The 25553-nt window shown below is 41.3% G+C and overlaps 2 protein-coding genes across 8 annotated transcripts in view; one reads left to right on the top strand and one right to left on the bottom strand.

Annotated features, from left to right (window-relative positions):
• The first annotated feature begins 2043 nt into the window (after window positions 1–2043).
• Window positions 2044–2978, top strand: LOC311509349 (high choriolytic enzyme 1-like). The gene has a single exon (XM_084574504.1). The coding sequence runs from the start codon at window positions 2157–2159 to the stop codon at window positions 2949–2951; it is 795 nt and encodes a 264-aa protein (XP_084430630.1). The 5' UTR covers window positions 2044–2156; the 3' UTR covers window positions 2952–2978.
• A 4186-nt stretch (window positions 2979–7164) lies between these two features.
• mctp2b (multiple C2 domains, transmembrane 2b) overlaps window positions 7165–25553 on the bottom strand; it is a 42856-nt gene continuing 24467 nt past the window's right edge. For 6 of the 7 annotated variants that reach the window (XM_084540919.1, XM_084540924.1, XM_084540920.1 and 3 more), the window contains exons 6-23: window positions 25306–25382; window positions 24091–24205; window positions 23926–23958; window positions 22589–22759; window positions 21571–21701; window positions 20884–21070; window positions 19104–19197; window positions 18910–19012; window positions 18698–18800; window positions 18407–18508; window positions 18244–18318; window positions 17081–17200; window positions 13686–13799; window positions 11965–12006; window positions 10102–10211; window positions 9719–9828; window positions 9102–9199; window positions 7165–8161 (exon numbers count right to left, since the gene is read on the bottom strand). In XM_084540919.1, the coding sequence (XP_084397045.1) occupies window positions 8114–8161; window positions 9102–9199; window positions 9719–9828; window positions 10102–10211; window positions 11965–12006; window positions 13686–13799; window positions 17081–17200; window positions 18244–18318; window positions 18407–18508; window positions 18698–18800; window positions 18910–19012; window positions 19104–19197; window positions 20884–21070; window positions 21571–21701; window positions 22589–22759; window positions 23926–23958; window positions 24091–24205; window positions 25306–25382 (1833 nt within the window). In that variant the 3' untranslated portion in view covers window positions 7165–8113. The remainder of the gene's footprint in view (window positions 8162–9101; window positions 9200–9718; window positions 9829–10101; window positions 10212–11964; window positions 12007–13685; window positions 13800–17080; window positions 17201–18243; window positions 18319–18406; window positions 18509–18697; window positions 18801–18909; window positions 19013–19103; window positions 19198–20883; window positions 21071–21570; window positions 21702–22588; window positions 22760–23925; window positions 23959–24090; window positions 24206–25305; window positions 25383–25553) is intronic. The other variant, XM_084540925.1, reaches the window with a different exon arrangement.

Here is a 25553-nt window from a genome sequence, read left to right as displayed (position 1 = left end):
AGGAAAAAGAAAAATGGCTGTAATTTCATTGTTCCCGCTGAATGGAGTGATTCTAATTCTGGTCTCTTTTCAAAAGTTATATTGAATTTCCCCCCGCTGAATGCCGTCTGTGCTTGCTGACTGCATTCATCCAATCACCCCCCAGTGTTAGCTTTTCAGATTTGTGAGGGGAATGATTTTCATCTGCAAACAAACTGCTGTTCTCGATAGAATTCCTCCGTCGGTGGAGTCTGAGTGTTGTTATTAAGCAACTTAAAATGACACAGTCTGCGGGGGGGCCTGCCAGTGGAAAGATGCTGTCTATTAGCTGTCAACAATGACCACTGGGCTTACCCTCCCATGGGACTGGCAAGCAAGGCATCGTCTCATCCTGAGTCTGGCTGAGAGATCACACAGGCTTCATTGTCTCAAGCAGCCTGGGGTCTTATTGTAGCAGCGCCTCTGGGAAAGGACGAGCCTTCACGTCCGTGGTCTGCTAAAGAATGGGCTTTCTCCAGGCTAAGGCCACGGAAACTGTAAGGGATGAATCTAGGGGAACACAGAGAGGGTACGGAGTAGATTTGGAATAGGGGCACCCCTCCTTAGACAAGTTTGGAGTCCCCTTCCAGACCTCCCTCTCCCTCTCTCAGTGCTGACCTCCCTTCTCCACCTCTGTTTAATAATGCCTGGGCCTTGGTCATTATTTTGGGCAGATGGAGACGAGGGCAGGCACTGAAAGGATTTGGTGTCACTCCTGAGGAGAGGATGGTAGGGATGACAGAGAAGAAAAAGCGAATCAGAGAAAAGATCAAAAGCAGAAGCTCGCCTTTCACTCGCCTGAAAGCGCTAAAGAGGATAAGGAACGATCAGGGCTGGGGTCTCCTGTCCTCTCTGGCAATTAGACTCAGCTGATGGAGAGAAAGGCGTGAATGGCAGGGTTCAAGGCCCTCTCTAGGACTCACACAACGGGAAGGAGTTTTTTCCCCGACGCCTCCTTTATCTCCCTCTCCTTTCAGAGTGTCAGAAATGCAGCTGAAATATCTCTCCAAAAAGACAGCACAATCCCCAATGCCAAACCTTAATCACGGTGGCTGATGAGATTGAGAGGGAACGGGGGGGAAACACACATTCTTTTCACAATTCATCTTTACACTTTATATGAGACCAGGATTCAAGGGCGGTAAAGTAGGTTTATATGTGATAATTAAATGGAACAAATTGGAATCCATATTTTCATGACACACGGGGACACGCTGCATCCTGGGTACGATGTTAGATACCAAGAAACTACGATTCCCCATTATGTTTTAAACATTTTTCAAGGGCTGCCGATATCAGAACTGAAATGAAAACCATCTGTTTGGCATTCCTTTTGAAATAAAGAAAACATATAAGACAAGTAGAAAATCCAAAGTTAAAAACCCAGAGATACAGTATTAAACTAGTGGAAAACTAATTCAATGAGAGTGGCTAATAAATTTGCATGCATGCATCAGTAAACAAATGTTACTGTCCCCGACGGAGAGCCAGCCATGATGTGTTTGCGCAATGACTTGGACTGCTTCACACAATTTAGTATTAATTTTTTGACTAGAGAGCCGTCTCGGGCACGGCCACGGCAACACGTCCCACAGGAGCCTATTACCATCTTCTACATATGCAAGAGTTTCAATAGGCCGTCTATCATCCTCACAGAGGGACACGCAGCTTTTGCTACAACTTCAACAGCTTGTCATAAAAGGCGCACAGGGGATTTCAATTAAGCAGGTCATCGGAGAGTGAAGAAACAGTATTTGGGTCACACAGTTTTCATTTGAACATATACAATTTGGTAAAGGTTGTGAAAAGGGCCATGTGTACAGCAAAGAGGAATGAAACCAGCTGATGTTAGTGTGGCGAAGGAGCAATGGGTTATACAAATAGGACAAAATGGACAAAGCAAATCTTTGGGGGATTACATGCTGTGTTTAAAAAGTAGGTTTGTCTGTGGAGTCCACCCTTCAGTGGTGTATTTAGGCCTAGCAGTGCGGACCCCAGCCCATAATCCTCCTGCAGACACACCTGCAGAGGAGAGTATAAAGACTCTGGACTGAACTGAGTCAGACATCAAGCTTCAAGGAGTCTCTCCACAGAAAGCTGTTCACAGAAGCTCCACAGCCTCCACACTGACCCTCAAGATGACTCTCTCTGCCAGCCTGCTGCTGCTGCTCCTGCTCGGCCTCTCTCAGGCACAACCTGTCCAGGAGGAAGGAGACCAAGAAGAAGTCACCGTGACACCGGACACCGAGGACATCACCACCAGGATTCTGACTTCCAACAACAACACAGATGAGATCCTGCTGGAAGGAGACCTGCTGGTTCCCAAAACCAGAAACGCCATGACGTGCTGGTCCCAGAGCTGCCTGTGGAGGAAATCGTCCAACGGCTTTGTGATGATCCCCTACACCATGAGCCGAGAGTTCACCGGCTATGAGAGGCAGCAGATCGACTACGCCTTGAAGTCTTTCCACAGCAGCACCTGCATCCGCTTCGTCCCCTATCAGAACCAGTACGACTACATCAGCATCGAGAACAAAGCGGGATGTTTCTCAGCTCTGGGCAAACAGGGAGGCAGACAGGTGCTCTCTCTAAACAGGCAGGGCTGCCTCCTCCACGGCATCATCCAGCACGAGGTCAACCACGCTCTTGGCTTCCAGCACGAGCAGACCAGGAGCGACCGCGACTACTACGTCAGGATCAACTGGCAGAACATCAACCCGCAGATGGCCTACAACTTCCACAAACAGGCCACCAACAACCTCAACACTCCCTACGACTACTCCTCCATCATGCACTATGGAAGAACAGCCTTCTCCATCGGGCACGGAAGGGACTCCATCACCCCCATCCCCAACGCCAACGTCCAGATTGGACAGAGGCAGGGCATGTCCTACTGGGACATCAAGAGGATCAACCTGCTCTATAGATGCTAAGAACACTTCTGAATAACAAATGAAGTCAATGAATCTCTGAAACATGATATGAAAACTTCAGTTATGAATAAAATTTCAAGTTGAAGGTTGCGTTAGTCTTTTATCCAGTGAAAGGTTAATAAAAATCAGCTCACATGTACAGCACATTGACAAACTCACTCTCAACAGCAGAAATGGAAGAAAATAAAACCTCCAATCTAGTCTCACTGATTTTCATTTTAAGTATAAGTCTCATAATAATGCATTATTTTCTCACTTCCAACTAAATCCACGAAAAACAACAACAATGCATGTATGAACTACATGTACGCATACCAATATTAGCTATAACACACGAAAATCACAAGCTGCAGATAAGAGTGTGTGAAATCTACTAGCAAGGAGGTATACAAGTTAAACCAGCTGACTAAATTCTTAAAAATAAGTCAAAAGTAATAGATATTTATGTTTAAAGCAGTTAAAAGTAATAAATAGGTCAAAAAGACTAAAAGAATTTCTATTGCAACCAAACAGATCAATCTAAATAATGTCTGTTCAGCTGCATGAAAATACTTTTAGATACTTTTAGATCATTGTTCATTTATTATATAAATTGCATGTACTGTGTTCAAGTGATAAAAACATTTGGAACACACAACATCAGAGCTACACAAGAGGACCAGATGTATATTAATCCAGAGCTGGAAATAGTCTCTATTAAATGCAGAAATGTCCTTAATTTGTGTACTTAGCTGTTTTTGTCATTCAGTTTTTTTCCCCTTTAAAAGCTAAAACTATTTGAGACCCTGAGTGTCAGGGGAGAGACGTGTTGGCCGTTTTTGCAGGACACAAATGTCAGTGCCTTCACCAAGAGTGTACACTTTTTCCAGGTAGTTTTACTGTAATATTCTAATAGAGAAGTGATTTCATGTGAATACTTACACAAAGAAATAGGTGCATCACACGCATCCTGAAGATCAGTGAGTTTCTCCTGCTGCCTAGAGCTAAAAGCTATAGACAAAAATAAACACATCAGATTTAAAGTTGGCAACAAACACAAAAGCCTGTAATTGTTCCATTTATTTTTTTTCTTGAAGAGCAAAATGAGGTGTGCTGACTCCCATACCTTCGCTATGTAGGTCAGTATGTACTGCACATTTATACCTGACACTCTGTGATTCTGACTGAATTTAAGGGCAAGCAAATCTGTAATACTTTGGTAGTGTCTGGCTGCAAAAGAAGATGGCAAACGCAGACACAAGGCCGACCTAACGTCCTCGTGTTGGTCTCAGGAAATCATTCTGCAACTCCTCTGTCAATCAGAGCTGTTGGCTGTTCATAGCCCCGGGCTCTTCTGGATCAAGAGACTTTGATGTCGGCCTGCTCCGGGACAGCTCGGTCGGCCCACAGCCTCTGGGCAGCAGCACAGCTAGTACACACTGTGCCTGTGATTTACCTGGACCCAGACTCCCCGGGGATTAACACTGTGGAGGGAGGTGGGTGTGTATGTGTGTGTGTGTGTGTGTGTGTGGGGGGGGGGGGGGGGGGGGTGTTCACATGGTCAAAATCAAGCTCATTATCACAGACAACTAATGACTATTGAGATAGGATTTTAAAAAAAATAAAATAAAAAGTCACGACTAAAGGCAGAAATACTGCTTTCAAATGACAAATAACGATAAAATAATAGTGAAACAATTCCTAATGCTGCAAGACTCCATTACAAGTTTTTAGTTTAGAAAGTGAAAACTCTAAAGACTGCTCTTTAAAAAGGAAGAGCGAGCAATTTAGTGAAACATTTCTCTTGCAAAAACAAAAAAGTTTAGATCCCTCCTCCTGCCTGATCACTAGCGATGACAATACGTTAGCTTGCTTTAGCAGAAAGATGCAGACAACTGGAAACAGCTAGCATGGCTCTGTTTAAAGAGAACTAGTTTAATATTATTAGCAGTTACTCTAGATTCCACTAACACCTTACTTGTTCTTTAATAATGAATACTCAAAAATGCAGTAGCAAAAATGATGATGATGCAGTTTATTTCTTGGTTTGAGCTTGTATCTTACTGAGGCCTGCATTCATTGTCTGGTAACTTCACTGTTGACTGTTAGCATTTTCACCCTTCATTGCAGACTACACTGCATCACGTGGCTTCTTTTTTAAAGTGTTAACAGTCAGCATGTATGGATGAATATGGAGGGTGGCCAGGTCAGTTAGCAGGGCGTCCCGGATGGGGACCTTATGCGGACGGTCAGTTGTGGGGTTTACTGCTTTAGACTAGAAAGTAAACTAATTATTCATGTAGGCTACGCATAGAGCTACAACAACCACATCAATGGGAGATACAAAAGGTTTTAATAAACTGGAATTGTCCTTTAACTGGCATCAAAGTGAGATTCTTGTCTGAAACAAATGAGCAGATTTCCCAAATTGTCTATTATTTCTCTGAAATAATCTCTCATTTCAGAGAAAATAAAGCATCTGTCTAATTAAAACCTCAACATTCGACGAGGTTTGCATCAGACTGTTCATTCTAACCTGGCCTAGTGTGAATGGTCCTACTTTATCAACACACATTAGCGGCCAAACGATTCCTGGAGAGAGGTTAACAGCAGCGACGGTAAAGAGAATGATCCTCATTATCGCAACAATTATGTGATAATTATACATCTCTTGTGATGAGTGGAGATATTTGGAAACGGGAAGACCTGACTGAAGAGTTAGCAGATCCAGCCATTCTGCCAGTGAGGGTCCTCCACGTAATCTGAAAAGTGTTTTTCACTTGAGCCAACACAATTTCCGTGTGAAGGTGTTCTATATGGGTTTTTCCGTGAGAAACAGTATTTAATCACATTGAAGCCCGAACGGTGTCCACATGCAGCCAGAGTTTGAAGGTGAAGTGTCGTAGAAGGAGAGACAAAGCGAGCCACAAGCTAACCAGCTGGGCTTACCGTCGGTGTGGAGACGGCTCCCTGCTGGCTGGCAATGTTTTAATGTTGTGAAGCATTTAAACACTGTGTTGCCCATCAGATCCCCCCACACACGCACACACACATAAGCTCCATGCTGAATATAGTTATTAATGAGTTAATAAAGCCTTTATGGATAATAATGCACAAGCACAGCCTCTGCAAAAGCTTCACGTGCAGCGCCCCTCTCTGCGCACACACTCACGGCTCAGTGTTCTCTGGTCTGATACTGAGTTATAACAAGTCTTTTGAGACCGATCGGCCGCTGTATTTGTGGCTCATCATAATGCACGTGCCACATCACATTAGTCCCCACGTGCGAACCATGATTTTACTTGGTAATTTTGAAGCATCTCGCCGCCTATACATATTCATGCTGAGCCTATAAGTGTCAAATTGAGATGTCCTTCCAGTGTCCTTGACAGCAGGTTATTAATATTGAATACCTAAGTCAACATTATAACTAGATGAAGAGATATACAGGTCATCGTCTGCCACATTCTCCACACCCTCGGTCCTCAAGACAATTGGACAAATCTTCAAATGATTGCATATATTGTGCAGCGCTGTGTAGGATGTTATTTGTATATTGCATAGAGCAGTTAGTTGTAACAGACATATCAAAGCGTTAATCGTCAATTATACTCAAAATCCTAAGTCCAAGTCGAGTTTATCAAACACATTTGTATAATTACACACAGAAAAACAGAGGATTCTTATTGTATTGCAGATTTTTTTTCTAATTTGACTCATTTCTCATTTAAGAAGCTGCTGCCCGAGAGCCCACGCGCTCCGACTTAAAAGCCATAAATCCCAGGGTATTACTCTAAACAGCAACATCTTAACTATTCCAATTCTCCAATCCCTAAATTAGTGCGGCTGTTGTTGCTTGTGGCTGGTTTTCAAATCCTCCTCCTGAGCGCTGTTGCAGCCCGGTACCGGAGGTTTGTCTGGCTGCTGTGCTTGATAGGATGCTGGCTGCAGGCATCTCGTCACAGCAGCTGAGAGGAGGTCGCCGAGGTCCTCCCGCTCGTGGCGACGCCCAAGGGCCATCAACACAGCAGGGAGCCCGGGTGCCGGTGAGGTCTCGCACAGCCTCGCCTCGCTTCATGAAAGCCTAATGAAGAGAGGGGGCTCGGAAACAGTGCTGTTAAGACGCCCACAATCCTGCAGCAGGGAGAAGATGAATACTGCGCGCAGGAGGATTCAAAAAGGTGCAGCACGGGGCTGAGACAGAGAGGCAATCAAAAAGAAAAAAGGAGCTTCACAGTGTTGGTGTGTGCATTTATTGCTATTAGAAATGAATGACTCATTGTCTTCATCAGTGATTGTTAATAATAAATACAGTGAGGCGTGTACAATATACACCAGAAATGTAAAGTATAACAGAGTAGGTGCATCCTCCGTATAGGATGACTGAAAACTATCTAAAAACTAAATACAGGCACTCATATTGCATGTTTAAAACCAAGTCTGTATTGGGATGTTGAAATAAAAGGTTGATGTATTAAAATTACTATACGCTCATAGTCCTTTATACATTTTAAAGGCAATATTTACTGCTAACCTTAACAGAGACATAAAATGTACTGTACAGCAAACTGATACCTGAAACCGTTAATATTTAAAACCACAAAGACCTTGTTATTGCAATTATATCTCAGTGACACATTTATACCATTAGTAAAACAAAATGAAATTTACTTTTACCCCAGTAAAAATAATGTTTTTTTTTTTGAATAAATGTCTTCATAAGTGTCATGTTAATTATACAAAAATATACACGTGCGTGTTGCATATCCAACATATACATTCAGCATAATACAAACAGATATTTCATTTGACTTCAGGATGACACAGCCTGGAGCCAAGAATATAAAATTAAGCAGCTTCTGATTGGTAATCTTAAAAAGCAAAATGTGCACAGACTAATTCACCGCCAGTCTTTCCGAAATAACAGTACAAACCGCCACGGAAATGCACTGATAGAAAACATTAGAAAGTGCGGTAACGTGAGAACTTCTTTGGCCGAGCTGTGCACCAACGCAGAAAATTAAGATCCGTACCTCCTCAGCACCCTGAAATCAACACAGAGTGAAACTTTGCAGAGCTCCAGCGGTTCTCCCGTCCACAGGGAAGTGTTTTCAGGTAAGAAGCCCACAAGCAGCAGCAGCACTGAGTCCAGCATGCATACCGTCTTCGTTCTTCAGTGCATTCTACAGGGTTTTCTTCTTTTTGCTGCCTTTCAGCTCACTGTACTGAACCTGGAAGAATCAGAACATACACAACTGTTATCCAGCTCATTTTAAAGTAGGTGGACAGACAAAAAAACAGCAATAAAATCCATGAAATGAAGTTATTACATTTGCCTGAGAGTAAATGCTTTGCTACACTGAAACGGGGAACGAACCAACCAATTTCATTTACTAGAGTGATATTTATTTCCAGCAATAAAAAACAGTTTAAAGGGATAACACCAAAGAGAAACTGAATAAGGGCCATTGTGCTTTTCAGGCTTGTTACTGCAAAACAAATAGCATGTTCACTGAGGAGGAGTAGAGTGAAGTATGATCACTACCACTAGCGAGCGGGATGCCGACAGTAATCACTCCCAAACAATAACAGTGCAGCAGAGAGAGACTAGAGAGAGTAGCCGTTACTCAACCCAGCGGCCCAAGGGCATCAAACAAGGAGAAGGAGGAGACAAATGGGGTCAAACAGCTTAGAGAGACAGAGAGGGTGAGGAGGAGAAACGACAGCGGGGGAAAGAAAAAGAGAGGAGACAGAGACGAGAGTGGGAATAAGGGGAGAAGAGAGGTCAGCGTGAAGACCAGATGAGGGAAGAGGAAGAGAAATGCAGCCCGTTGAGTTCTGGTGAATAGTACATGCTTAAAAAAAAACACCAATCTTGCTGAATCTTGCTGAATGTGAACCCTTGTGAGTATCTTTGCAGGCAAAGTCTTGGTGAGTTCGTAGAGCAGCCTGGGAACAGCCTGTGTTGCAAAGCTACTAAGCGGCAGACCTCCACCAGGGATGTATCGTGACCAAAACACAACAAAAATTATACAGGGCTACATAATTATACAGATGAAGCTAATTATACAGACAAGAGTGTAGAATGCCTGGGAGTTGTTGTAGTGGGACGCAAAGCTAGCGGGCTCTGGGATTTTGGGCTTCCTGGTCGGCTGATCCAGCAGAGCTTACCTTCTGCACATCTGAAGGCACCCTCGACAGGAAGTCAAGCACTTCATTGTTGTCAATGCTGTACGGGTTCCGTAATTTCTTGGTGAATTTATTGATACCTAAAACAAAAATTCACACCAACATATCATTAACGCTAGTCTCCTGTGGCAGCGCTCTTTTGTTTCCACACAAACAAATACTTGCAGGGGAGACTCACGCCGTCCAAGAAACACTGCTTTGAGCGTCCCACATGTGTGCCATTATTTTTTTTTTCTTTCATTGTTTTACTTTCACTTTTAGTCTCTAGTCAATCAGCCAATATTTTTTTTTTTTTTATCCCGTAAGACTTTTAACAATAAGATAAGCCTCATTTCAAACAACAGTAACATTATAAGAGGCAAATTAGACGGAACAGAAAGAAAACACACGTGCAAATAACTCAGTGACCTTGTAAATCTCAAGCATAATAGAAAGATTATAATAAAAGGAAGTTAAATAAATATAGAGAAACTTTCTTTTTTCAAGACAGTCAGTTATAATAGTTTAAGAGGAGGGTCTATACAAACAAGGATGCACTGGAAAACAGACACACGAACCGGGACAGAACAGAAATAATAATAAGCACGTCTGAAACTCACCCCATATTAAAACTATGTAGCGTACAGGGATGTAGTATGTGAGGACTGCAACGGTGACAAAGATCAGCAGAGCCAGGCCCGACAGGAACGGCACCGACCAGTTGAACGTGCTGATAAATTCAGATCAGAAACATCAGTGACAGGAATATTTGTTAAAAGCTAATTAACTGATAGCTAATAATATAAACTACTGGAATAATAATGATAAATGTAACTGACTTGTTCTTTAATAATAGCAGGGTGACAGGACAATATAAATGTTCGTGGGATATAGTAAAATTCAATAAAATGACACAGTTACAATCCTTTACATACAAAGTGCTATTCCTTCACCATACTCGACCGTAGGGAGATATAAATAATGATGGATCTTCACTTCTTACTTTTTAATCCTCTCCCCAAAACAGGCGATCTCGTCCAGCAGATTTTGAAGAGTGATGATGGTGTCTTGGACCATGTGGATTTTCTCTATCAGCCCTTTCCTCTCAGACTCCTGTAGAAGCAAACAATAAAATAAAACGCCCATGACAAATCTTTCTTCTTTTCCCATTTGATATTTTTTTGTACACACTGTAGGTAATATTAATCAGGGGAAATATATATTTTAGCATTAGATTGGCGCACAGACAGTAAAGCAGAACATACTGTAGGTGCTTGGTGATTAAAAAGGTGTTGTATTACTAGCTCAATAAAAGTAAAACTAATAAAGAGGAAGAACTGTCTTCATCGTATGAATGAAAGTTTGATCAGGTTTTAAAAGATTTCTCCCAGAATAGCCTGTAGAATAGACCGACAGACCAGCAGTTCATTAAGCTACTAACAGCTGAGAGTTGTTTTTAACAGACAAGGATACCGTTTCGGTTCAGGTCGTAGTTTATTGAATCATGCAAATATTAGAGAGTGAAGGTTCCCACGCAGCTTTTACACTGCAATATGTAAAAGTTATATTCTAAAAGTTATCATGATAGCACTAACTTACAGGCTGAGTAAAAATAATCGAGCAATCTCTGGTAGATAGTGTTCGGTATCATATATTACACTAGTCAAAAAGAGTAGTAGATGAAGAACAAAGGCTCAGGGGTAATTCGTCAGCCCTAATATAAACTAACTGAGGCCGTTCAGCTTCGTCTGGTCACACAGATGTCGGCAACATTCCCAACACCACAAGTTTTTGATCACTACAGGAAACCCTGAAACACTGAACAGACTCATTCTCTCATTCTCACTCTACTCTGATGAAGGACTCCTGCAAAATGTGAATGCAAATGCAAAAAATATGAAAAACAAAAAAATATTAGCAAGTTTAGAAGTGAAAGCTCTTCAGAACGGGACTGGACGGTGCATTATGAAAAGAGACGAAGCACCGTTCTCAGGCTGGTCAAGATCGCCGGAGTGAAGAATGGTTTTAAAGTAAACAGAAGAGACCGAACTCTTAAGAGCCAGGCTTCAGACAGAGACATGGCCTCATGTCTATATCAAGTGTATGGAGACTAAAGAGGGGTTATAGGCCTGAAAAGAGGAGCTGGGGTCTGTGTGGATGGTGGTGTGGGGGCAGCAGTGGTTATTGGAGGACTGCTCACGAGGACTAAAGATATCCCAGACACACAGGGACTTTGTCTACATGCATGACAAATCTGGGTTCACCTCAGTCAAATATCCATCATTAGACTAAACCACTTCAGTCATTTCAGGCTCATGTTCCCACTGGAACCGCATCAGGACATTTTTCATCAGGCCGGCGCAGGCAGTTCAAACCGTCTACAATAAACTGCTGTCATCCTGAAGAAATATTTCTTCTACTAAAAGCATTTTAACATTTTCAACGCAAACTTTCTGAATGAGCTTTGAATGTGCATGTCTAAGTGCTGCCATTAGTTCCATATTGATGGTATTATATGGTGTGTTAAGCTCAGGGACTTTCCAAAAGTAGCAGAACCTTTTTCCCCACCCCTCTATTTACATATGAATGTGTTGTGACAAGTGGGAACGGGTTGGTGAGGTCTTCATTAGGCACAAATGTCTTTTTGGTAAGCACAGGTTTACACAAAAAAATGCAACTAGTGGCTGGCAGGAATCAAAATGCATTAGAAGATTTAGTACTGAATAAAGAGCTTAGCAACACAGACCCCATAGATCAGAGAGATACCTCTGTCAACATCAAATATAAAGCTAAATTCTTTTCTTTTCATCAGCATACAGAAGTCAGCCGTGGACTAGAAAAATAAACAACCTGCACAGGTACGTACCTTCTCATCATCTTCATCCTCATCTGCCAAATCCATGCTGTCCTGAAAATAGAAAAAAAAAAGGAAACGCAATTGAAAGGCGAGATTCTAAAGACTCTCGGACCTTGTATCGACTCCAGCGGCTCAGCAGTGATCCTGAGATTAGCCTCCGGAAATAGTCAACACTGTGGGACAGATGACTGACGGCAACAGAGGCTTTTTTTTCCCCACAAGCTCATATGTAAATACTGAGCATTTCAGTGTCTTTCAGCTCATTGTTTTGGGTTACCTTCCCACAACATTACCGTTAGATTTTTATCACAGATGTTTCGCTCTGCTACGACCAAAAAAAATAAAAATATGCAAAAAATATACAAAAATATATAAAAAAGTACTCTAAAGCCTTCTGTACACTAACCTGCCACAGCTGCACCAAACAACTGACAGCTAAAGTTAGCATCTAGCTAGTTGAGCATTAAGCAGCTAACGAGATAGAGATGACCGCGATAGCGATAGCTAAAAGAATAGTAGATAATAAATTAATGTTTTCCAGGTGACTGAAAAAAAAAAGTTGATTGTTATTCTTGGTAGCATGTTGCCTGATTATGTTAAAATGTCAGTGTAGTGTTCAAAACACTCTTCTGCTGCTTCATCACGACATACACAACTAACAAATGAGGTCATTCATGGAACACAGTTTTAAATCATTTTAATTTAGAATAAAATAATTTAATAATTTTGTTTTTTGGTGAGAATCATTTTCCATCAGTTTTGCTGAAGTGGATGTAGTATGAGTTAAGCAACATTTAAATCAAAATTTAATCAAAGATACAGACTTTCCTTACTGTACAACGCTTGTAAATGAGTTGTTTTTATTATTACAATGATTGATTAGAAACTGCGTCTAAAGGGGCTTCAAAAATTTAATTCTAGCTCTAAAATTAATAATTTAAATCTGACCTTTTATTCATTATTATTTTTCCTTTATCAGCCATGCCTATAAAATAATTTGTGACAGGATGGAAGTAGTAAAGTCCCTTGAATGCTATTTAAATGTAATATTAATATTTAACTTTTTTCCAGACATTTTTTTTTTTATCTAAAAAAGCAAATATGTAATTGATAATCAAAATAATAGTTGCAGCTGTTCATGGTTGTAATTCGGCGCATATATTATTTGACTGATTTCACAACGTAATTACGAGCAGAACTTGGCAGATATAATTTGCCACAACCTATAGTCTACGTGTTTAACTACCATTACTGTATTCACTATTTGGAGGGGGAGCACAGTGCTTTGTGACCTTTTTAGAGTAGTGAGCTAAAAAGTTTTTTTTCTAATCTGGCCCAGTCATAACAAGAACAGAGCTGCAGACCAATTACAGTGAATCAGAGGCAGGACTCAGGACAAAAACTAGAAGCGGACTGGGAAAAAGAGAAAGCCGCTTTAGTAAAGGACAAGCACTGTAAATTAGCTTAGGATATAATAGTCTGTTACATTAGTCTATTCAGTGAGTTTTCTATGCTTATGTATTATCTGTTATTTTCTTATTATGTATTATGCAGCCATGTACAGCGGGTTTCTATGGAAACATACCAGCTTTTAATTATGAGAACAAAATGTGGTTTAGGTGGATGTTTTTCACACAAAAATAAAGACCTAAGGAGAGCGAACAGGAGCCGACAGGTCATCCAGAGGCGGGGGGAAGATGGGACGGGACTGATGAAGTCACCTCACTCACCTCGTCCTGGCTGACGCGTCCAGAGCGCAACTGGAAGTAGTTCCGCAAGATGAGCAGAACCAGGAAGAACGGCAGCATGTAAAACTCCCAGTACCACACCGTCATCAGAAATACCTGCCGGGAGAGTGTCCAGAGGTCACATACGGTGTAAGGTCGACACAAAGGGGGGCGACAGGATAAAACAAACTGCCCTTCATTAAGTCACATCTAAAGACATTTTCAATCGTTCCTGAATCCCTGTTATTTCAAGATCTGCTAGTGGTCAAGCTGATGAAGGCCTCCCTGCCACTATCAAAGCCTTTCTCTTCTGTAGAGTTATTGTATATACGCTGCGCGGTGTGACCACGCCGCTCAGCTGGACTGACTCTTCCTCCACCCCCTGCATATGCATTGACATTACCCACATAAGTCTAATTGCTCCGTCTCTGTCATCTTGCGTACATTAAAGCTGACCGATTCACTACAGCAACAGGGAGTCTCTGTGCGAATAGGTTATTAACATCCATAATGGCACCGATGATGCACATTTCACCTGTTTGGGGGCCCAGGTATTTATAAAAAAAAAAAAAAAAAAAAAAAAAAAAAGGATACGTGGGTAAAGAATTACGGGCTGTGATGTCCTAGATGCTTTGCTAAATAGAACTATAAAATAATCCTGTCAGAACGGCAGCGCCAGCCAAAACGGCAGCGAGCCAAAGGGCAATGGGAAGGGTTTACAGGTTTTTATATGCTAATAAAAATAGAAGCGAACATCTGGTAAAGACATCACTCTCCTCTGAGGCACCAACTGACATAAAAGATGGCAGAGCAGACCCCCCTCCTCCTCCGCCACCACTACTACCACCACCACCATCAGCTTTAATGTGCAAAAAGCCAAGCACGCTCTTGTCTGTGTTATCACAAGCCAAAACAGGTCATGGGAGAGGAGGCGAAACCAATTCCTCACTGGAAGGGTTATGTTTTACTAGCGAGGACTTTGTAATGACTAGGAGAGGTGGGACGGGGGGGAAGCCAAGTCACGCTTTGGTGGAAATGTATACTCAGCCCATAAAGACTGTGATAATTGCAGCCCATTTCAGCTTGAGAGGCATTTCACAGTCTTCAGCGGCAAAAAGGGGCTCTGGGAATACAGTCCACATTACAGAAAATTAAAAAAAAAAATAAAAAGGAAAGAATATTGACAGAAAGCAGCAGGATTTCCTCACATATATTCATGTGAAAGGGGTGAGAGCGGCACCGAAATCACTTCACATCATTTATTATTGTTTTAAAGAGAGAACACGTGAATAAACACCACACCCACTGCAGCCACAAACAACCATTACAGGAAGATGTTGCCAAACTATAAGGAGACTCATAAAGTCACTGAAGTGAACGTCTAATTCACATTAACATTAGCCGGTCATACCAGAACGAGCAAGACTGCAGCAGTGAAACCCTATTTAATCAGTTATTGTTTATGAAATTAGAGGGTACACTGGACAGTGGGCATGCTCCAAAATCCTTCAATTTCGGATGAAGATTCACGGTTCATGTTGCTAAGTTCACAGGTGTGTAGTTTGTAGCGCGTCCAGAACTGGTCATTATATATGGTGTCATCTCCTTCAGCAGTCATTCAAGGACCACACCCAGACGGCTTAGTATTACACCGCAAATTATTCTCTACCATTCAAGGCACTGGTGTCGGAGTTGAGAATGACTGCTTGAAATGAAAGAATGACATCCAGAACGTGAGCGAGAGGACGATATTTAGGAAGGTAGTTAATAATCAGCTCAGATTTGTATTGGTTTTTATTTTTATTTTGTTTAGTGTGACCACTTTTCGTTGCCGCGTTTGTGTCGGGCGAGGGATGAGGATGGGAAAACTGGGGAAGTTCTATTTGGAAACAAGCAAACAATCATTTTTTTTTTCTTCTGATTTACAATACTGATGTTAGAAAATACTGCTTTTTCAAAAATAACGCAAAGAAGTGTAACAGTAGGTGATCTTTTATAGTTCACTACACAAAACAAATACTGCCGGTATCGAGGCTTCTCACTGAGATAACCGGTGCCTGCGAAGACACATTTAAGGCACGCTATATTGCTCTTTGTCTGACAAACGGCAGATGGTGCAGGTAGCTCGTCACTGTATCCTGTCACGGAGACTGAAGCTTTGATTCATTATGCTTACGTATGTGGTGGTATTAGGCAGTTATTTCTTCTCAGTGAGGCTTGAAAAGGCAGCGAGCACTGGTGTGAAAACAGGAGTACAGATGGTACTGTCTTTCAAAGGCTGAGATGCGGTGGGAGGACGTGTGTGTGTGTATGTGTGCGTTGTGCGCTTGTTCTTGCTTGTGTTATTTCTACTTCGGTGTGTGTGTGTGTGTGTGTGTGTGTGTGTGTGTGTGTGTGTCTCTGAGCTGACAGGTAAAACCACAATATTATCACTAATAATTAACAGTCTATATAGTACATATGAGGGGGGCTGAGGGGTAACATAATACTGTTAAGTGCCTTTTTTATATTGCGGATTAAATACTTAAATTGTATTCTTGCTAGCTTCCAATTCTGGTTCACTGACCCAGGACCATATCATGGTCAGAACTAAATGTGTGACTAGAAGCAGGAACACAGAGAGTGGATATTGTTTTTTTTTACATAACAGCTCCATGTTGCAGCTCCCGTTTTTTTCACAAGAAACTGAGCAAGCTGTACTACTGGCCAGCGTACAGTATCTCTTCATCAGTCTGGCAAGAAAAGTCCTGAAATGCTGAGCAAGACTTTAGTGCCATCTACAGGACATGGGCTGTAAAAACAAAAGGAACTTTCCATGACCTTGATTTCCTGCATAGTTAATGAAGAAGTTGCTGTATGCCATTTTTATCAAGTCAGGTCCGTGAGAGAATAATGACGAAAAGATCAGCAAACACGTCGCTTTGCAGTTTAAAGACGAGGGCTGAAAGGCCACCCCTGTGTTTCTGTCTTCACATTTGCTTTACACTCGTGCTCAACAATGACAGGGCAGAGAATCAGCCTTATCTCTGAAGAGCCTTTTAATTGAACTTCTGTTTGCATAATGGGGTCTAAATCAAACCGAGCGCAGACCGGACAGAGGGTTAATGAGCAGTTAGAGAAGTAGAACAAAAATAGACCATCTTAACTCCACTGGGATTCTACTCTCTCCAGCTGAGGCTTAACTCTGCATCCATGAGACACTGAACACTAAAAGCGTCCACTCCAACACAGAGCTAGAGCCAAGCCTGTGTTTCTGCTGAGCCCAACGCTGCATTGATTAAGATTCTCTCTGGGAGAGTTCAAGTAGGGGTTGGCCAGACTGCGGTTGTCTTCCGCAGCCTTGGAGGGAAAACAGGGAAATGCAGATAGTGTGTTGATAAGCAGTTAAAGCACTTCACCAGGAAGGCTAGCAGGCTCCTCTGAACACTCTCCCACTGGAAGCAGCTTTTGATGTACTGCAGAGTCGACATGATAGCCCTGTACAGTGTCTGAACACGCATCACGTTCCTGGCCAGAGCCTGAAACACACAGATTATAAGCACATTAAACATAATAAAATATTGAGTTAATGATATTTTCAATGTGTATGGGTTAATAAAATGGACATTCCTCTCATACCAAACACGAAACATCCACTTAGCTAGCATAACAGCGAGAGGGGGCTGGTGTGTTTTGGCAGGAGCCAATGTGGTCAGAGGGCAAAAAATGTCAGTAATCTGACCTGATTTTGTCAAACAAGACTTTCAACATTTAAACTGACTGAAAACCTGCACGTTACAACCCAAGTCCTCCCTGTGTAAGCCAATTTTGGCTTTAGTGAGCAATGTATTGTCTGACAACAATGAGTCTTTGTGGGAAGTACAGACAGTCAGGCACCCTGTCTCGCACCCTGTCTTGCACACTGTATATCAAACTAATGTAGCAGAACAGTGAACAAGAATTCAGCCACAGTTGGGCTTAATTAAAACTCGGTGCAACTAATTCAGGCGTAGGAAGGTCGTTTTTTTGCTTTCCAGAGAAACGTTCCTTTTAAGCACAATTATTTTTTTTTATGGTGCATTCATTTAAACAGATTGTGCTGTCAGTCTTTCATTCCCTGAAGATTCAATTAATCAAGAGTCATAGAAATATGGTCAGAGAGCAGTGGCCCCCGGCCTCCTCGCATTTTTCTTACTGATAAACGTGGCAATAATTTTCTTGATTCAACGATTCATTGTTTCAGCTATAAAATGTCAATACATGGTGAAAATCTGAACTTCAATTTCCTAACATTTGTTAAACCACAAAACTCTCAATCGCATAAAACAGCAAGTATTTACAACTGAAAGGGGCTTGAACTGCAGGATGTTTGGTACTTTTGCTTGAAAAATAAATCTGAATAGTTGCGATTTCCTTTCTATCACCTAAACAATTTATTGACTAATCATTTCAGCTTCAGCAAATCAACTAAGCACGTACAATTAATATCCTTTGTCCATGTGTTCTTTTATTTTCATGAATAATTATGATTTCCCAACCCTGGATTATACAGCACAGTAAATGTATAAAAGTTATGTCTAACCTTCTTGGAAAATTTGGGGTTATCCTCCATGTACCGTCTCTCTCTTGGCTGGAAGGTTCTTACACTTGCTCTGATCTGATAAAAGAGTAATAAAGCATTGAGAAGCAGACAGAATCAGTTTACAGCCACCGTGCCCTCATTGCAGGGTGAACCCGTTACTTACGGGGTTAAAAATAACCTCCAACTCCATTGTGATGCTTCCCTTCGACAGCCCACCTAAGTCCTCTTTCTTCAGCGGGAAGGTGATCTGTTGTCCCCTGCGGATCTGCAGGACAGAAAGGGCATCAGGTGCTGAACTCAGCCATGAACGTGACCATCAGTCACGCTGGATTACATCTTAGCAAGCCTTCGAGCCGCTGGAGTGTTATTGCCCTCTTCACTTTAATTTAGACACAGAGTGTAAATAGCTTAGTCTATTGAGATCATGACGGACTCTTAGTGAGGTAGTGTGTACCGAGAGCAGGGGAATGGCAACTTTTCCCAGGAAGTCTGGCGCCTTGTCTCCATCATCATCGAAGATAGTCACCACCAGAACCTCATGAATGTCTTTGACAGGGCTGCAGAAACAAACAAGGAGGTCAGATGCTTACAAACCAGCGCATACAGTAACATCATGTCCTGCTTTTCAAGCTGTTGTTAAAAAGAAAGAAAAATTCTCAAACTGACAACGTGAAGACTTTATTCCATTCTGGGTTGAGGGTCTTATAGATGGTGTGCGTCTGCAGTCTGTCGTTCCCCAGTTCCAACACACAGAAAGGGTCACTCTTGCCTGAAGAACACAACACACGACACTTCAATGCAGGGTTCTTGTTATTATTTCAGATTTAAGCAGTACATATAATCCAAAAGTGCAAAAGTACCATTCAAATCAGCAGCCATCAGATCTGTAGCCTTGATGACCTTTACTTGAAGGTAACCCACATCGCGGAGGTTCTTTAGGGACCTTTTCAAATGCTGAGGGCACAGAAAGCAGACAAGACAAATTAGGTTTGGATTGATGAGAAATTAGAAAACACAAATAACTGCAAACAACTTAAAAGAAACTACACAACAACTAAATCTTGTTCAAATCTCTGACATCTCCAAATGTAATAAATTGTGGAAAATGATCTAGTCACTGTATCATGATGTTTGTTCCGCATTTCATTATCTTCTTTTTTGTGTCAGATTTAAAGAAGCTATACGTGATGAAGGAATGAAAGGTTTGAGGTGAATTTGTTAATTTTGCATTTAAAGGATTTTTTCTTCTCTTATGTCAGTATTTTTTGATTTTACAACATCCAAGACACATTTTCAAAGCAGTTTTTGTTTGTATCTGCAGCGCCACACAACTGACAGTAAATTCAAATAGAACCAAAAATCAAGCCACTGTCAGTATTTTCGGACTTTTCTGGGAAGAACAGAAACTAGAACAGGATGCAAGCTGAAAGGAGGAATAACAGGCTCAAGGAATAATGGAACAGACTGGAGTTACAAGTATTTATTTCGTCCTCCTCTGTAAGTCATGTATAGTTTACCAGATATCTACATGCTGGACCTTTTTACTTTTAAAGCTGTACACTTTCTCATAGCAACCTCGTTCCTATGCATCACAGTATCTCTCTTCAATGCTTAAATCCCCGCTACATACTCTGCTGTGTCTTTAAGTTACACTTCCCGACCTCAATGTTCTGAAAGTGAACTCTCTACAGGACTGCCTAGCCGGTGTTAAAAAAAAAAAACACTGCATCGCAAAAAAACCTTTTTGTGGGCTCTGTGCGCATCACCAAGCAGATACTGCCATCTCTTGGCCCGTCAACACAGAAAACAGAAAGTGCTGTAAAAGCCTTTGGAATAACTTGCAACTGTTATTTTTTTCCCCTCCCCAATAAAACATTTCATTAGATCATGTTTTATTAGTTATGGAAATCATAAATGTTAGATGTGTTCACTCTACAGCTACTGATGCATTTCTTGTCAATCCTGGATCATACTCCTTTCCTTGATAAACAATATAGACTTTATATTCAATATATAATGCTGCACTACATTTTAAAGCTGGGACCAAGATCTTATTGTCTTATTCACAGTCAAGAGAGAACACATGTGCACCAACTTATTTGTGCAATTATCCAATCAAAGATTAATAGAAGTTCTGCTTGAAAAGAAAACTTCCTGGAGGAGACAGGCCAGAATAGGCGGAGTAAAAATCTGAGGCGGCAGTGGACACAGGCTCAAGAAAACTAGGCAGTCAAAGGCGGGAAAGTCTACAGAAAATAGCGCTGAATTTTGCATCACTGGCATGAATTCAAGGACCTGCCTTGTGTCAACACTTTTGTTTTGCTGCACTTTGGACTCATAATACCATCCATCATGGTCTGAATGGAGCAGCTGTTGGGAGTATTGTGGTAGGCCATGCAAATTAAAGGCATAAAAATAAATCAAAATAAAAAAGTTAATGTCATCTCAACTGGTTTCATAAGCATGACAATGGATTTCGTGAGGTAGAATGCCAGAATGTGAAGCTCAGAAATGTGATTCAGTTATGCCAACTTGTAGAATCCATGATCCATAATGATGTCCCTATAAAGTGTGTATGAGTGCGTAGAGGTACACAACTGTCAAAAAACATAGCTAAAAGTTCACAGTAGAGATACTGACATAGTTGTCCACTTGGTTCTGTCGTTCTTGAGGTTCATCAAGCGGTGCGGCGCAAAGGTCGGCGATAGAGACGCCGCTGCTTGCGTTCAGAGTAACCAGGAATACCAAGCGTCCTCTGCCCTGGCCCATTGCGTGTGTGAACAGCTGCCTCTGATTGAAAGGGACCCTGGAAAAGTCCACTTCCCACCTGTACATACACACACAAATGCAGCCAAGTTTCAGTCACACCCACATACATTCATAGCATTCATCACAAGCAGCACCAGCATGAGGAAACGTGCAAGTAATACCATATTACTGCAGGGCACACATACAGTACATTAGATACTCTGTATGACAAATGACTGAAAGCTCTAGTCTTCATTTAGACACTAAGACAGCAAACATGCCTCTGTGTTTTCTCTTCAGGCGCTCAAGCACTTTCCAAAAGACAAAAGTCACCTTTTTTTTTTTTTTTTTTTTGAGCAGGCAAAACTGCTGAATGCACTGGTGAATGAATGTCAGTGATCAGATATCAATGCATCCTCAGTGCATCTAGGGTTTGCACACATCTGTACCTAATGCTGTCCCCTTGTGCTCAGATCACCCAAGATGCTGTTTAATGAGTGATAATGACAAGGTGTTAGACTGGTGACATGTAAGCTGGCTTTATAGGGCAAGGATTCAAAGAGCTGAACAGAGACTCACGTCGCCAAGCACTCCTCAGTCCGCCTTCCTCCCTTTGAACAGAGCTCCACCTCCAGGATTCCTGGACTGTCCAAGAACTGGTTCAAGGTGAACCTCTCTCTCCACTGAGGATTGGGCACTTTGCAGTGATTCTGAAACAGACAGCGCATGAAACATCAAAGAAAAGATTTTCTATCCATAAACATGTCCAAGCAATGGCCGTTCAAACTTAGATTACACGGTCAGAAAAAGAAAATGTGGCAAAACTCAGCTATGCAGGTGAATCATCACAGCTATTATTTAAAAAAAATTAAACACGCGCAGTATTGTCCAGAACTACTTATCCAGAAATTCCCATCACACACAAAGGCAAAGTCGGTAATTACTGTCACTTTGAACTTGCACATAAGAAAAGAAAAAGAAAAGGAAAAAGAGCTGCGCTGCTCATTAAGATGCTGCTTTGATGTGTAATGGATGGTGTTGCACAATAGCAAAATAATCTTCAGTGACAGTAGAGACATAGCCAGCAGCGCATGAAAGTGAGCATCAGCGCTAGACATCATCCAGCTGCCAGCATGAGCCGCAGATTGAGCATTTTACATTACACACTAGAAATCTCCCTTCTTGGCTCATTCCATTTCCTTTTCTAGGACTGGCTTTTTACATGATCTGTGAGCACATCAGAGATTAAGAGAGAATGACATTTGCACTTCTGAGGAGATCACGTTGTATTAACTGTAAGTAAAAACATCAACAGTGCCATGTACAGTCTTACTTATCGGCTTTATTCAAGGGGCAGTTCACAGAAAAGCATTGGCTGTCTGAGTTTCATAGTTAAAATGTAAAAAAAAGGGCAGGATGGTAAAATTAATAAAGGGTGTTTGCGAAGGGGGAGTGTAAGAGTTAGAAGAGATTAAAAAAAAATGAAAGCACAGGAATGAAGCTCTGAAAAGAGGAAAAGAGTTATTCAGGAATAATGACAAATCAAGAGGATGGAGGGATTGGAAGTGTTGATAAGCACAAGTCCTCCACTGTGTACCTTGCTTTTGTATCGCTGCTCTCCCAGCCTGAAGCGAACGAAGAACTGACCTCCCTGAGAGTCCAGGGGCAGATCTCGACCCTCGACCAGAGTCACTGTCACAACAGACGTCCACAGCTGACTCTTTCTCAGCGTTTCTGACAAGCGAAAGCTCTGAGGACTCCCTGCTGACTGAAGGGGACACGCGAACAGGAAAATGAATACAACCAAACTCAACATTATTAATTTTCTGCTAAAGCACACATGAATCAAGTGGAGACAAAAGAGCCCAGAAACAAAAGACAAACCAGTAGAGTAAACAGAAAAATCATTTACAGTATGATTATTATTATATACAATTAACATCAGAAAACTACATACTTTGGACATCACAACCAAGAGTGTTTCCTTGGAAGAAAGCCGAGTGATTTAAGAGCATAATGTCTGCTCTTAAATGAAAGGATTTCACTGAGAAACCCCTGGTAAAGCTTGCAGTAGCTACAGAGGAGAGAAGCATATCTCTCTTGCGCATATAAGAGGATACCATATTTTAAGAAGATGAGCAGAGCTTACATGAAGGCGCAAAGCTGCACAGAGATCAATTTAACCCAAGTTCAATTAAGACGGACTAACATGACACCGCTGGAATGTCTGACAATGTTTCTATTAACATGTCACAGTAGAGGAACATGTGTTCAGAGGCCATTTTATTAGGCACACCTGTTTAAGAAAGGAAACAACTTGCAGCCACAGAGTCATGTGGATGACATGCAATTATTCTTAAGCTTAATGCATGCAATCAAAATCAGCAAGCATCTTGAGCCCAACTCACATTGACAAATTCATGCAGGATAGTGAGTATAGAACAGGGGATGATAAGTAAAAAACATGCATAGAGCAGATGATCTGTGTGATCTGAGTTACTACCTACTGAAAATAAATGAATTACACATCAAGTCAGCTGACTTTAGGACTGCTGTATATCCACTTTTTAAAAAAACTTTTTTAGTTATATCTTAAATTAATGACATTAATGACATAAATTTATCAGATTTCATAAAGACAAGCTTGTGTCCCTTTGGTTTCTTTTTTCTTAAATGTGACGTTTTGCTGCCCTCTTGTGGCAAGAGAAACAAATGATTCAGTTCATCTTAGATAACTGCCAAAATAAGAGAAATAATGTGATTTATTATTTAAGGGACCACATTAAAACTCATCTTTTGTCACAGTTTTTATGCTTGATGCACTGACACCTCTCTTTTGTATTTGGCAGATACCTGTATGATTGAATGAACTTAGGAAATGTTCAATTATGTCTGTCCAGTAAGTCTATAGTAAGTCTATCCATCATGCCTTACCCTACTACTTCGTTTTCGCACATGGGGCCACTTCTGCCGCCAGTAGCATGCATGTTAGGTGCAAAACAAAGTGACACTGTAGTTAGTAGGCGGTCGACAGAAGACACAAATGTACGACAAATCCGGAGCAAACATGCAGTAACTACATATGGCGGCTTGTCATACGTTTCCTCTTTTACTGTCTCTGTTTCTGAGTGACAGGGTCATATCCAACAGCACGTTGCCCATGTCCTCCCCCAGGCTGTTTGGGTCGTTCAAGGACAATGACATCTCATTGACCCTGAAACAAAGAGAGCACCAGTTTCAATTTAAGTTAAACGGATGTCGGCGAGAGATGGGCCATCGAGGAGTTCACACAGAGGTTCATTCAGACCAAACACAACGTTATTTGGTGACACAACATCAACTAGAGATAGAGATAGAAGATATAGACACTGTGGAAGCAGGTACAATCATAGTTAAAGATACACTTAGTTGAATCATTATTAATAAGCAGCATAATGCAATGTGAAAAAGCAGCCCTGTAATTTTTTTTTACTTTTACCATGTTTGTTAACGCAGACTAGTAAGATATAGCCTCTTTTGGGGATGTACTGTAGTTAGTTAATTGTGTTTATATAAGCTTATAAAAAAGAAAGGTCTACATTTACCAAATAATCAAACTGATAGTTGGATGTACAATGCAAGCTTCACAAAATGTTTCATTCCCCTTTCTACAATGTAATGTTAACTCATACAGTGGCCTTGAGTGTAACTGTATGTGGCTGCATATGAATTGGCTGGCTAAGAACTGAGCTAGGCGTCTGCACACTGCACTGTAGTAAGGTATTTATTTGATATTTATTTGTCTATTTATTCAACATGACTGTATTTAACATTCTCAGGTTTAAGGAAGACTGCAGAAATTAGTAAAACCATGCATACTACAATCCAAAATTTACAGAAATGCAAATGATATGTTTAGAAAAATGGCAGATTTCAAATTAAACCTGTGAAAATGTCACTAAATAGTTTAATTGCAACTGCTGCCAAGTGCTGGCTTAGTTCACTTACTGTCTGACACATAAACTAACTATGTAAGTAGCAAGAAATGCCACAAATGTGTTTAAAGTAATTTAAAAACTGTATGAACATTATATGTCCATCAGAGAGCGCCTTTTCATCTGTACTTCAACTACAGCCAGTTAGACAAAAAAGGCAAGACATAAACACTGATTTAATGTATCTGTGTATAAGTGTGCATGTTCACACCCTCATATTAAAATCAACATGACTACCATAACCCTAAAAGAAGTCAGTTTTCCCGCTACACACCAACGGTGCTCAACCCAGCTGCTTCCAACATATTATACACACATCCACAGTTTATCATTGTCTCACTTGTCCATCTCCAGATCGCTCAGGAGGATGCAGGCAGAACCCATGAAGTCATCAGTTGTCAGGTCGCGGTCGTACACCTGTGTCACGTCAAACAGAAAGAGCATTACAGAGACAGTTAAGGTAATGTTAGCTGGTTGTTCTAATGTCTCTGTGGGACATCACTGTGATCACTGTTGTTGTGTAGTGACACTTAATATGCGTTAATTTGGACTACGTCACAAACTCTAATTCCCAGATGACATATAACA

Source organism: Chelon labrosus (genome assembly GCF_963514085.1).
Source record: "Chelon labrosus genome assembly, chromosome: 3".
Lineage (NCBI taxonomy): Eukaryota > Metazoa > Chordata > Actinopteri > Mugiliformes > Mugilidae > Chelon > Chelon labrosus.
This window is presented reverse-complemented; position numbering and strand designations above follow the sequence as displayed.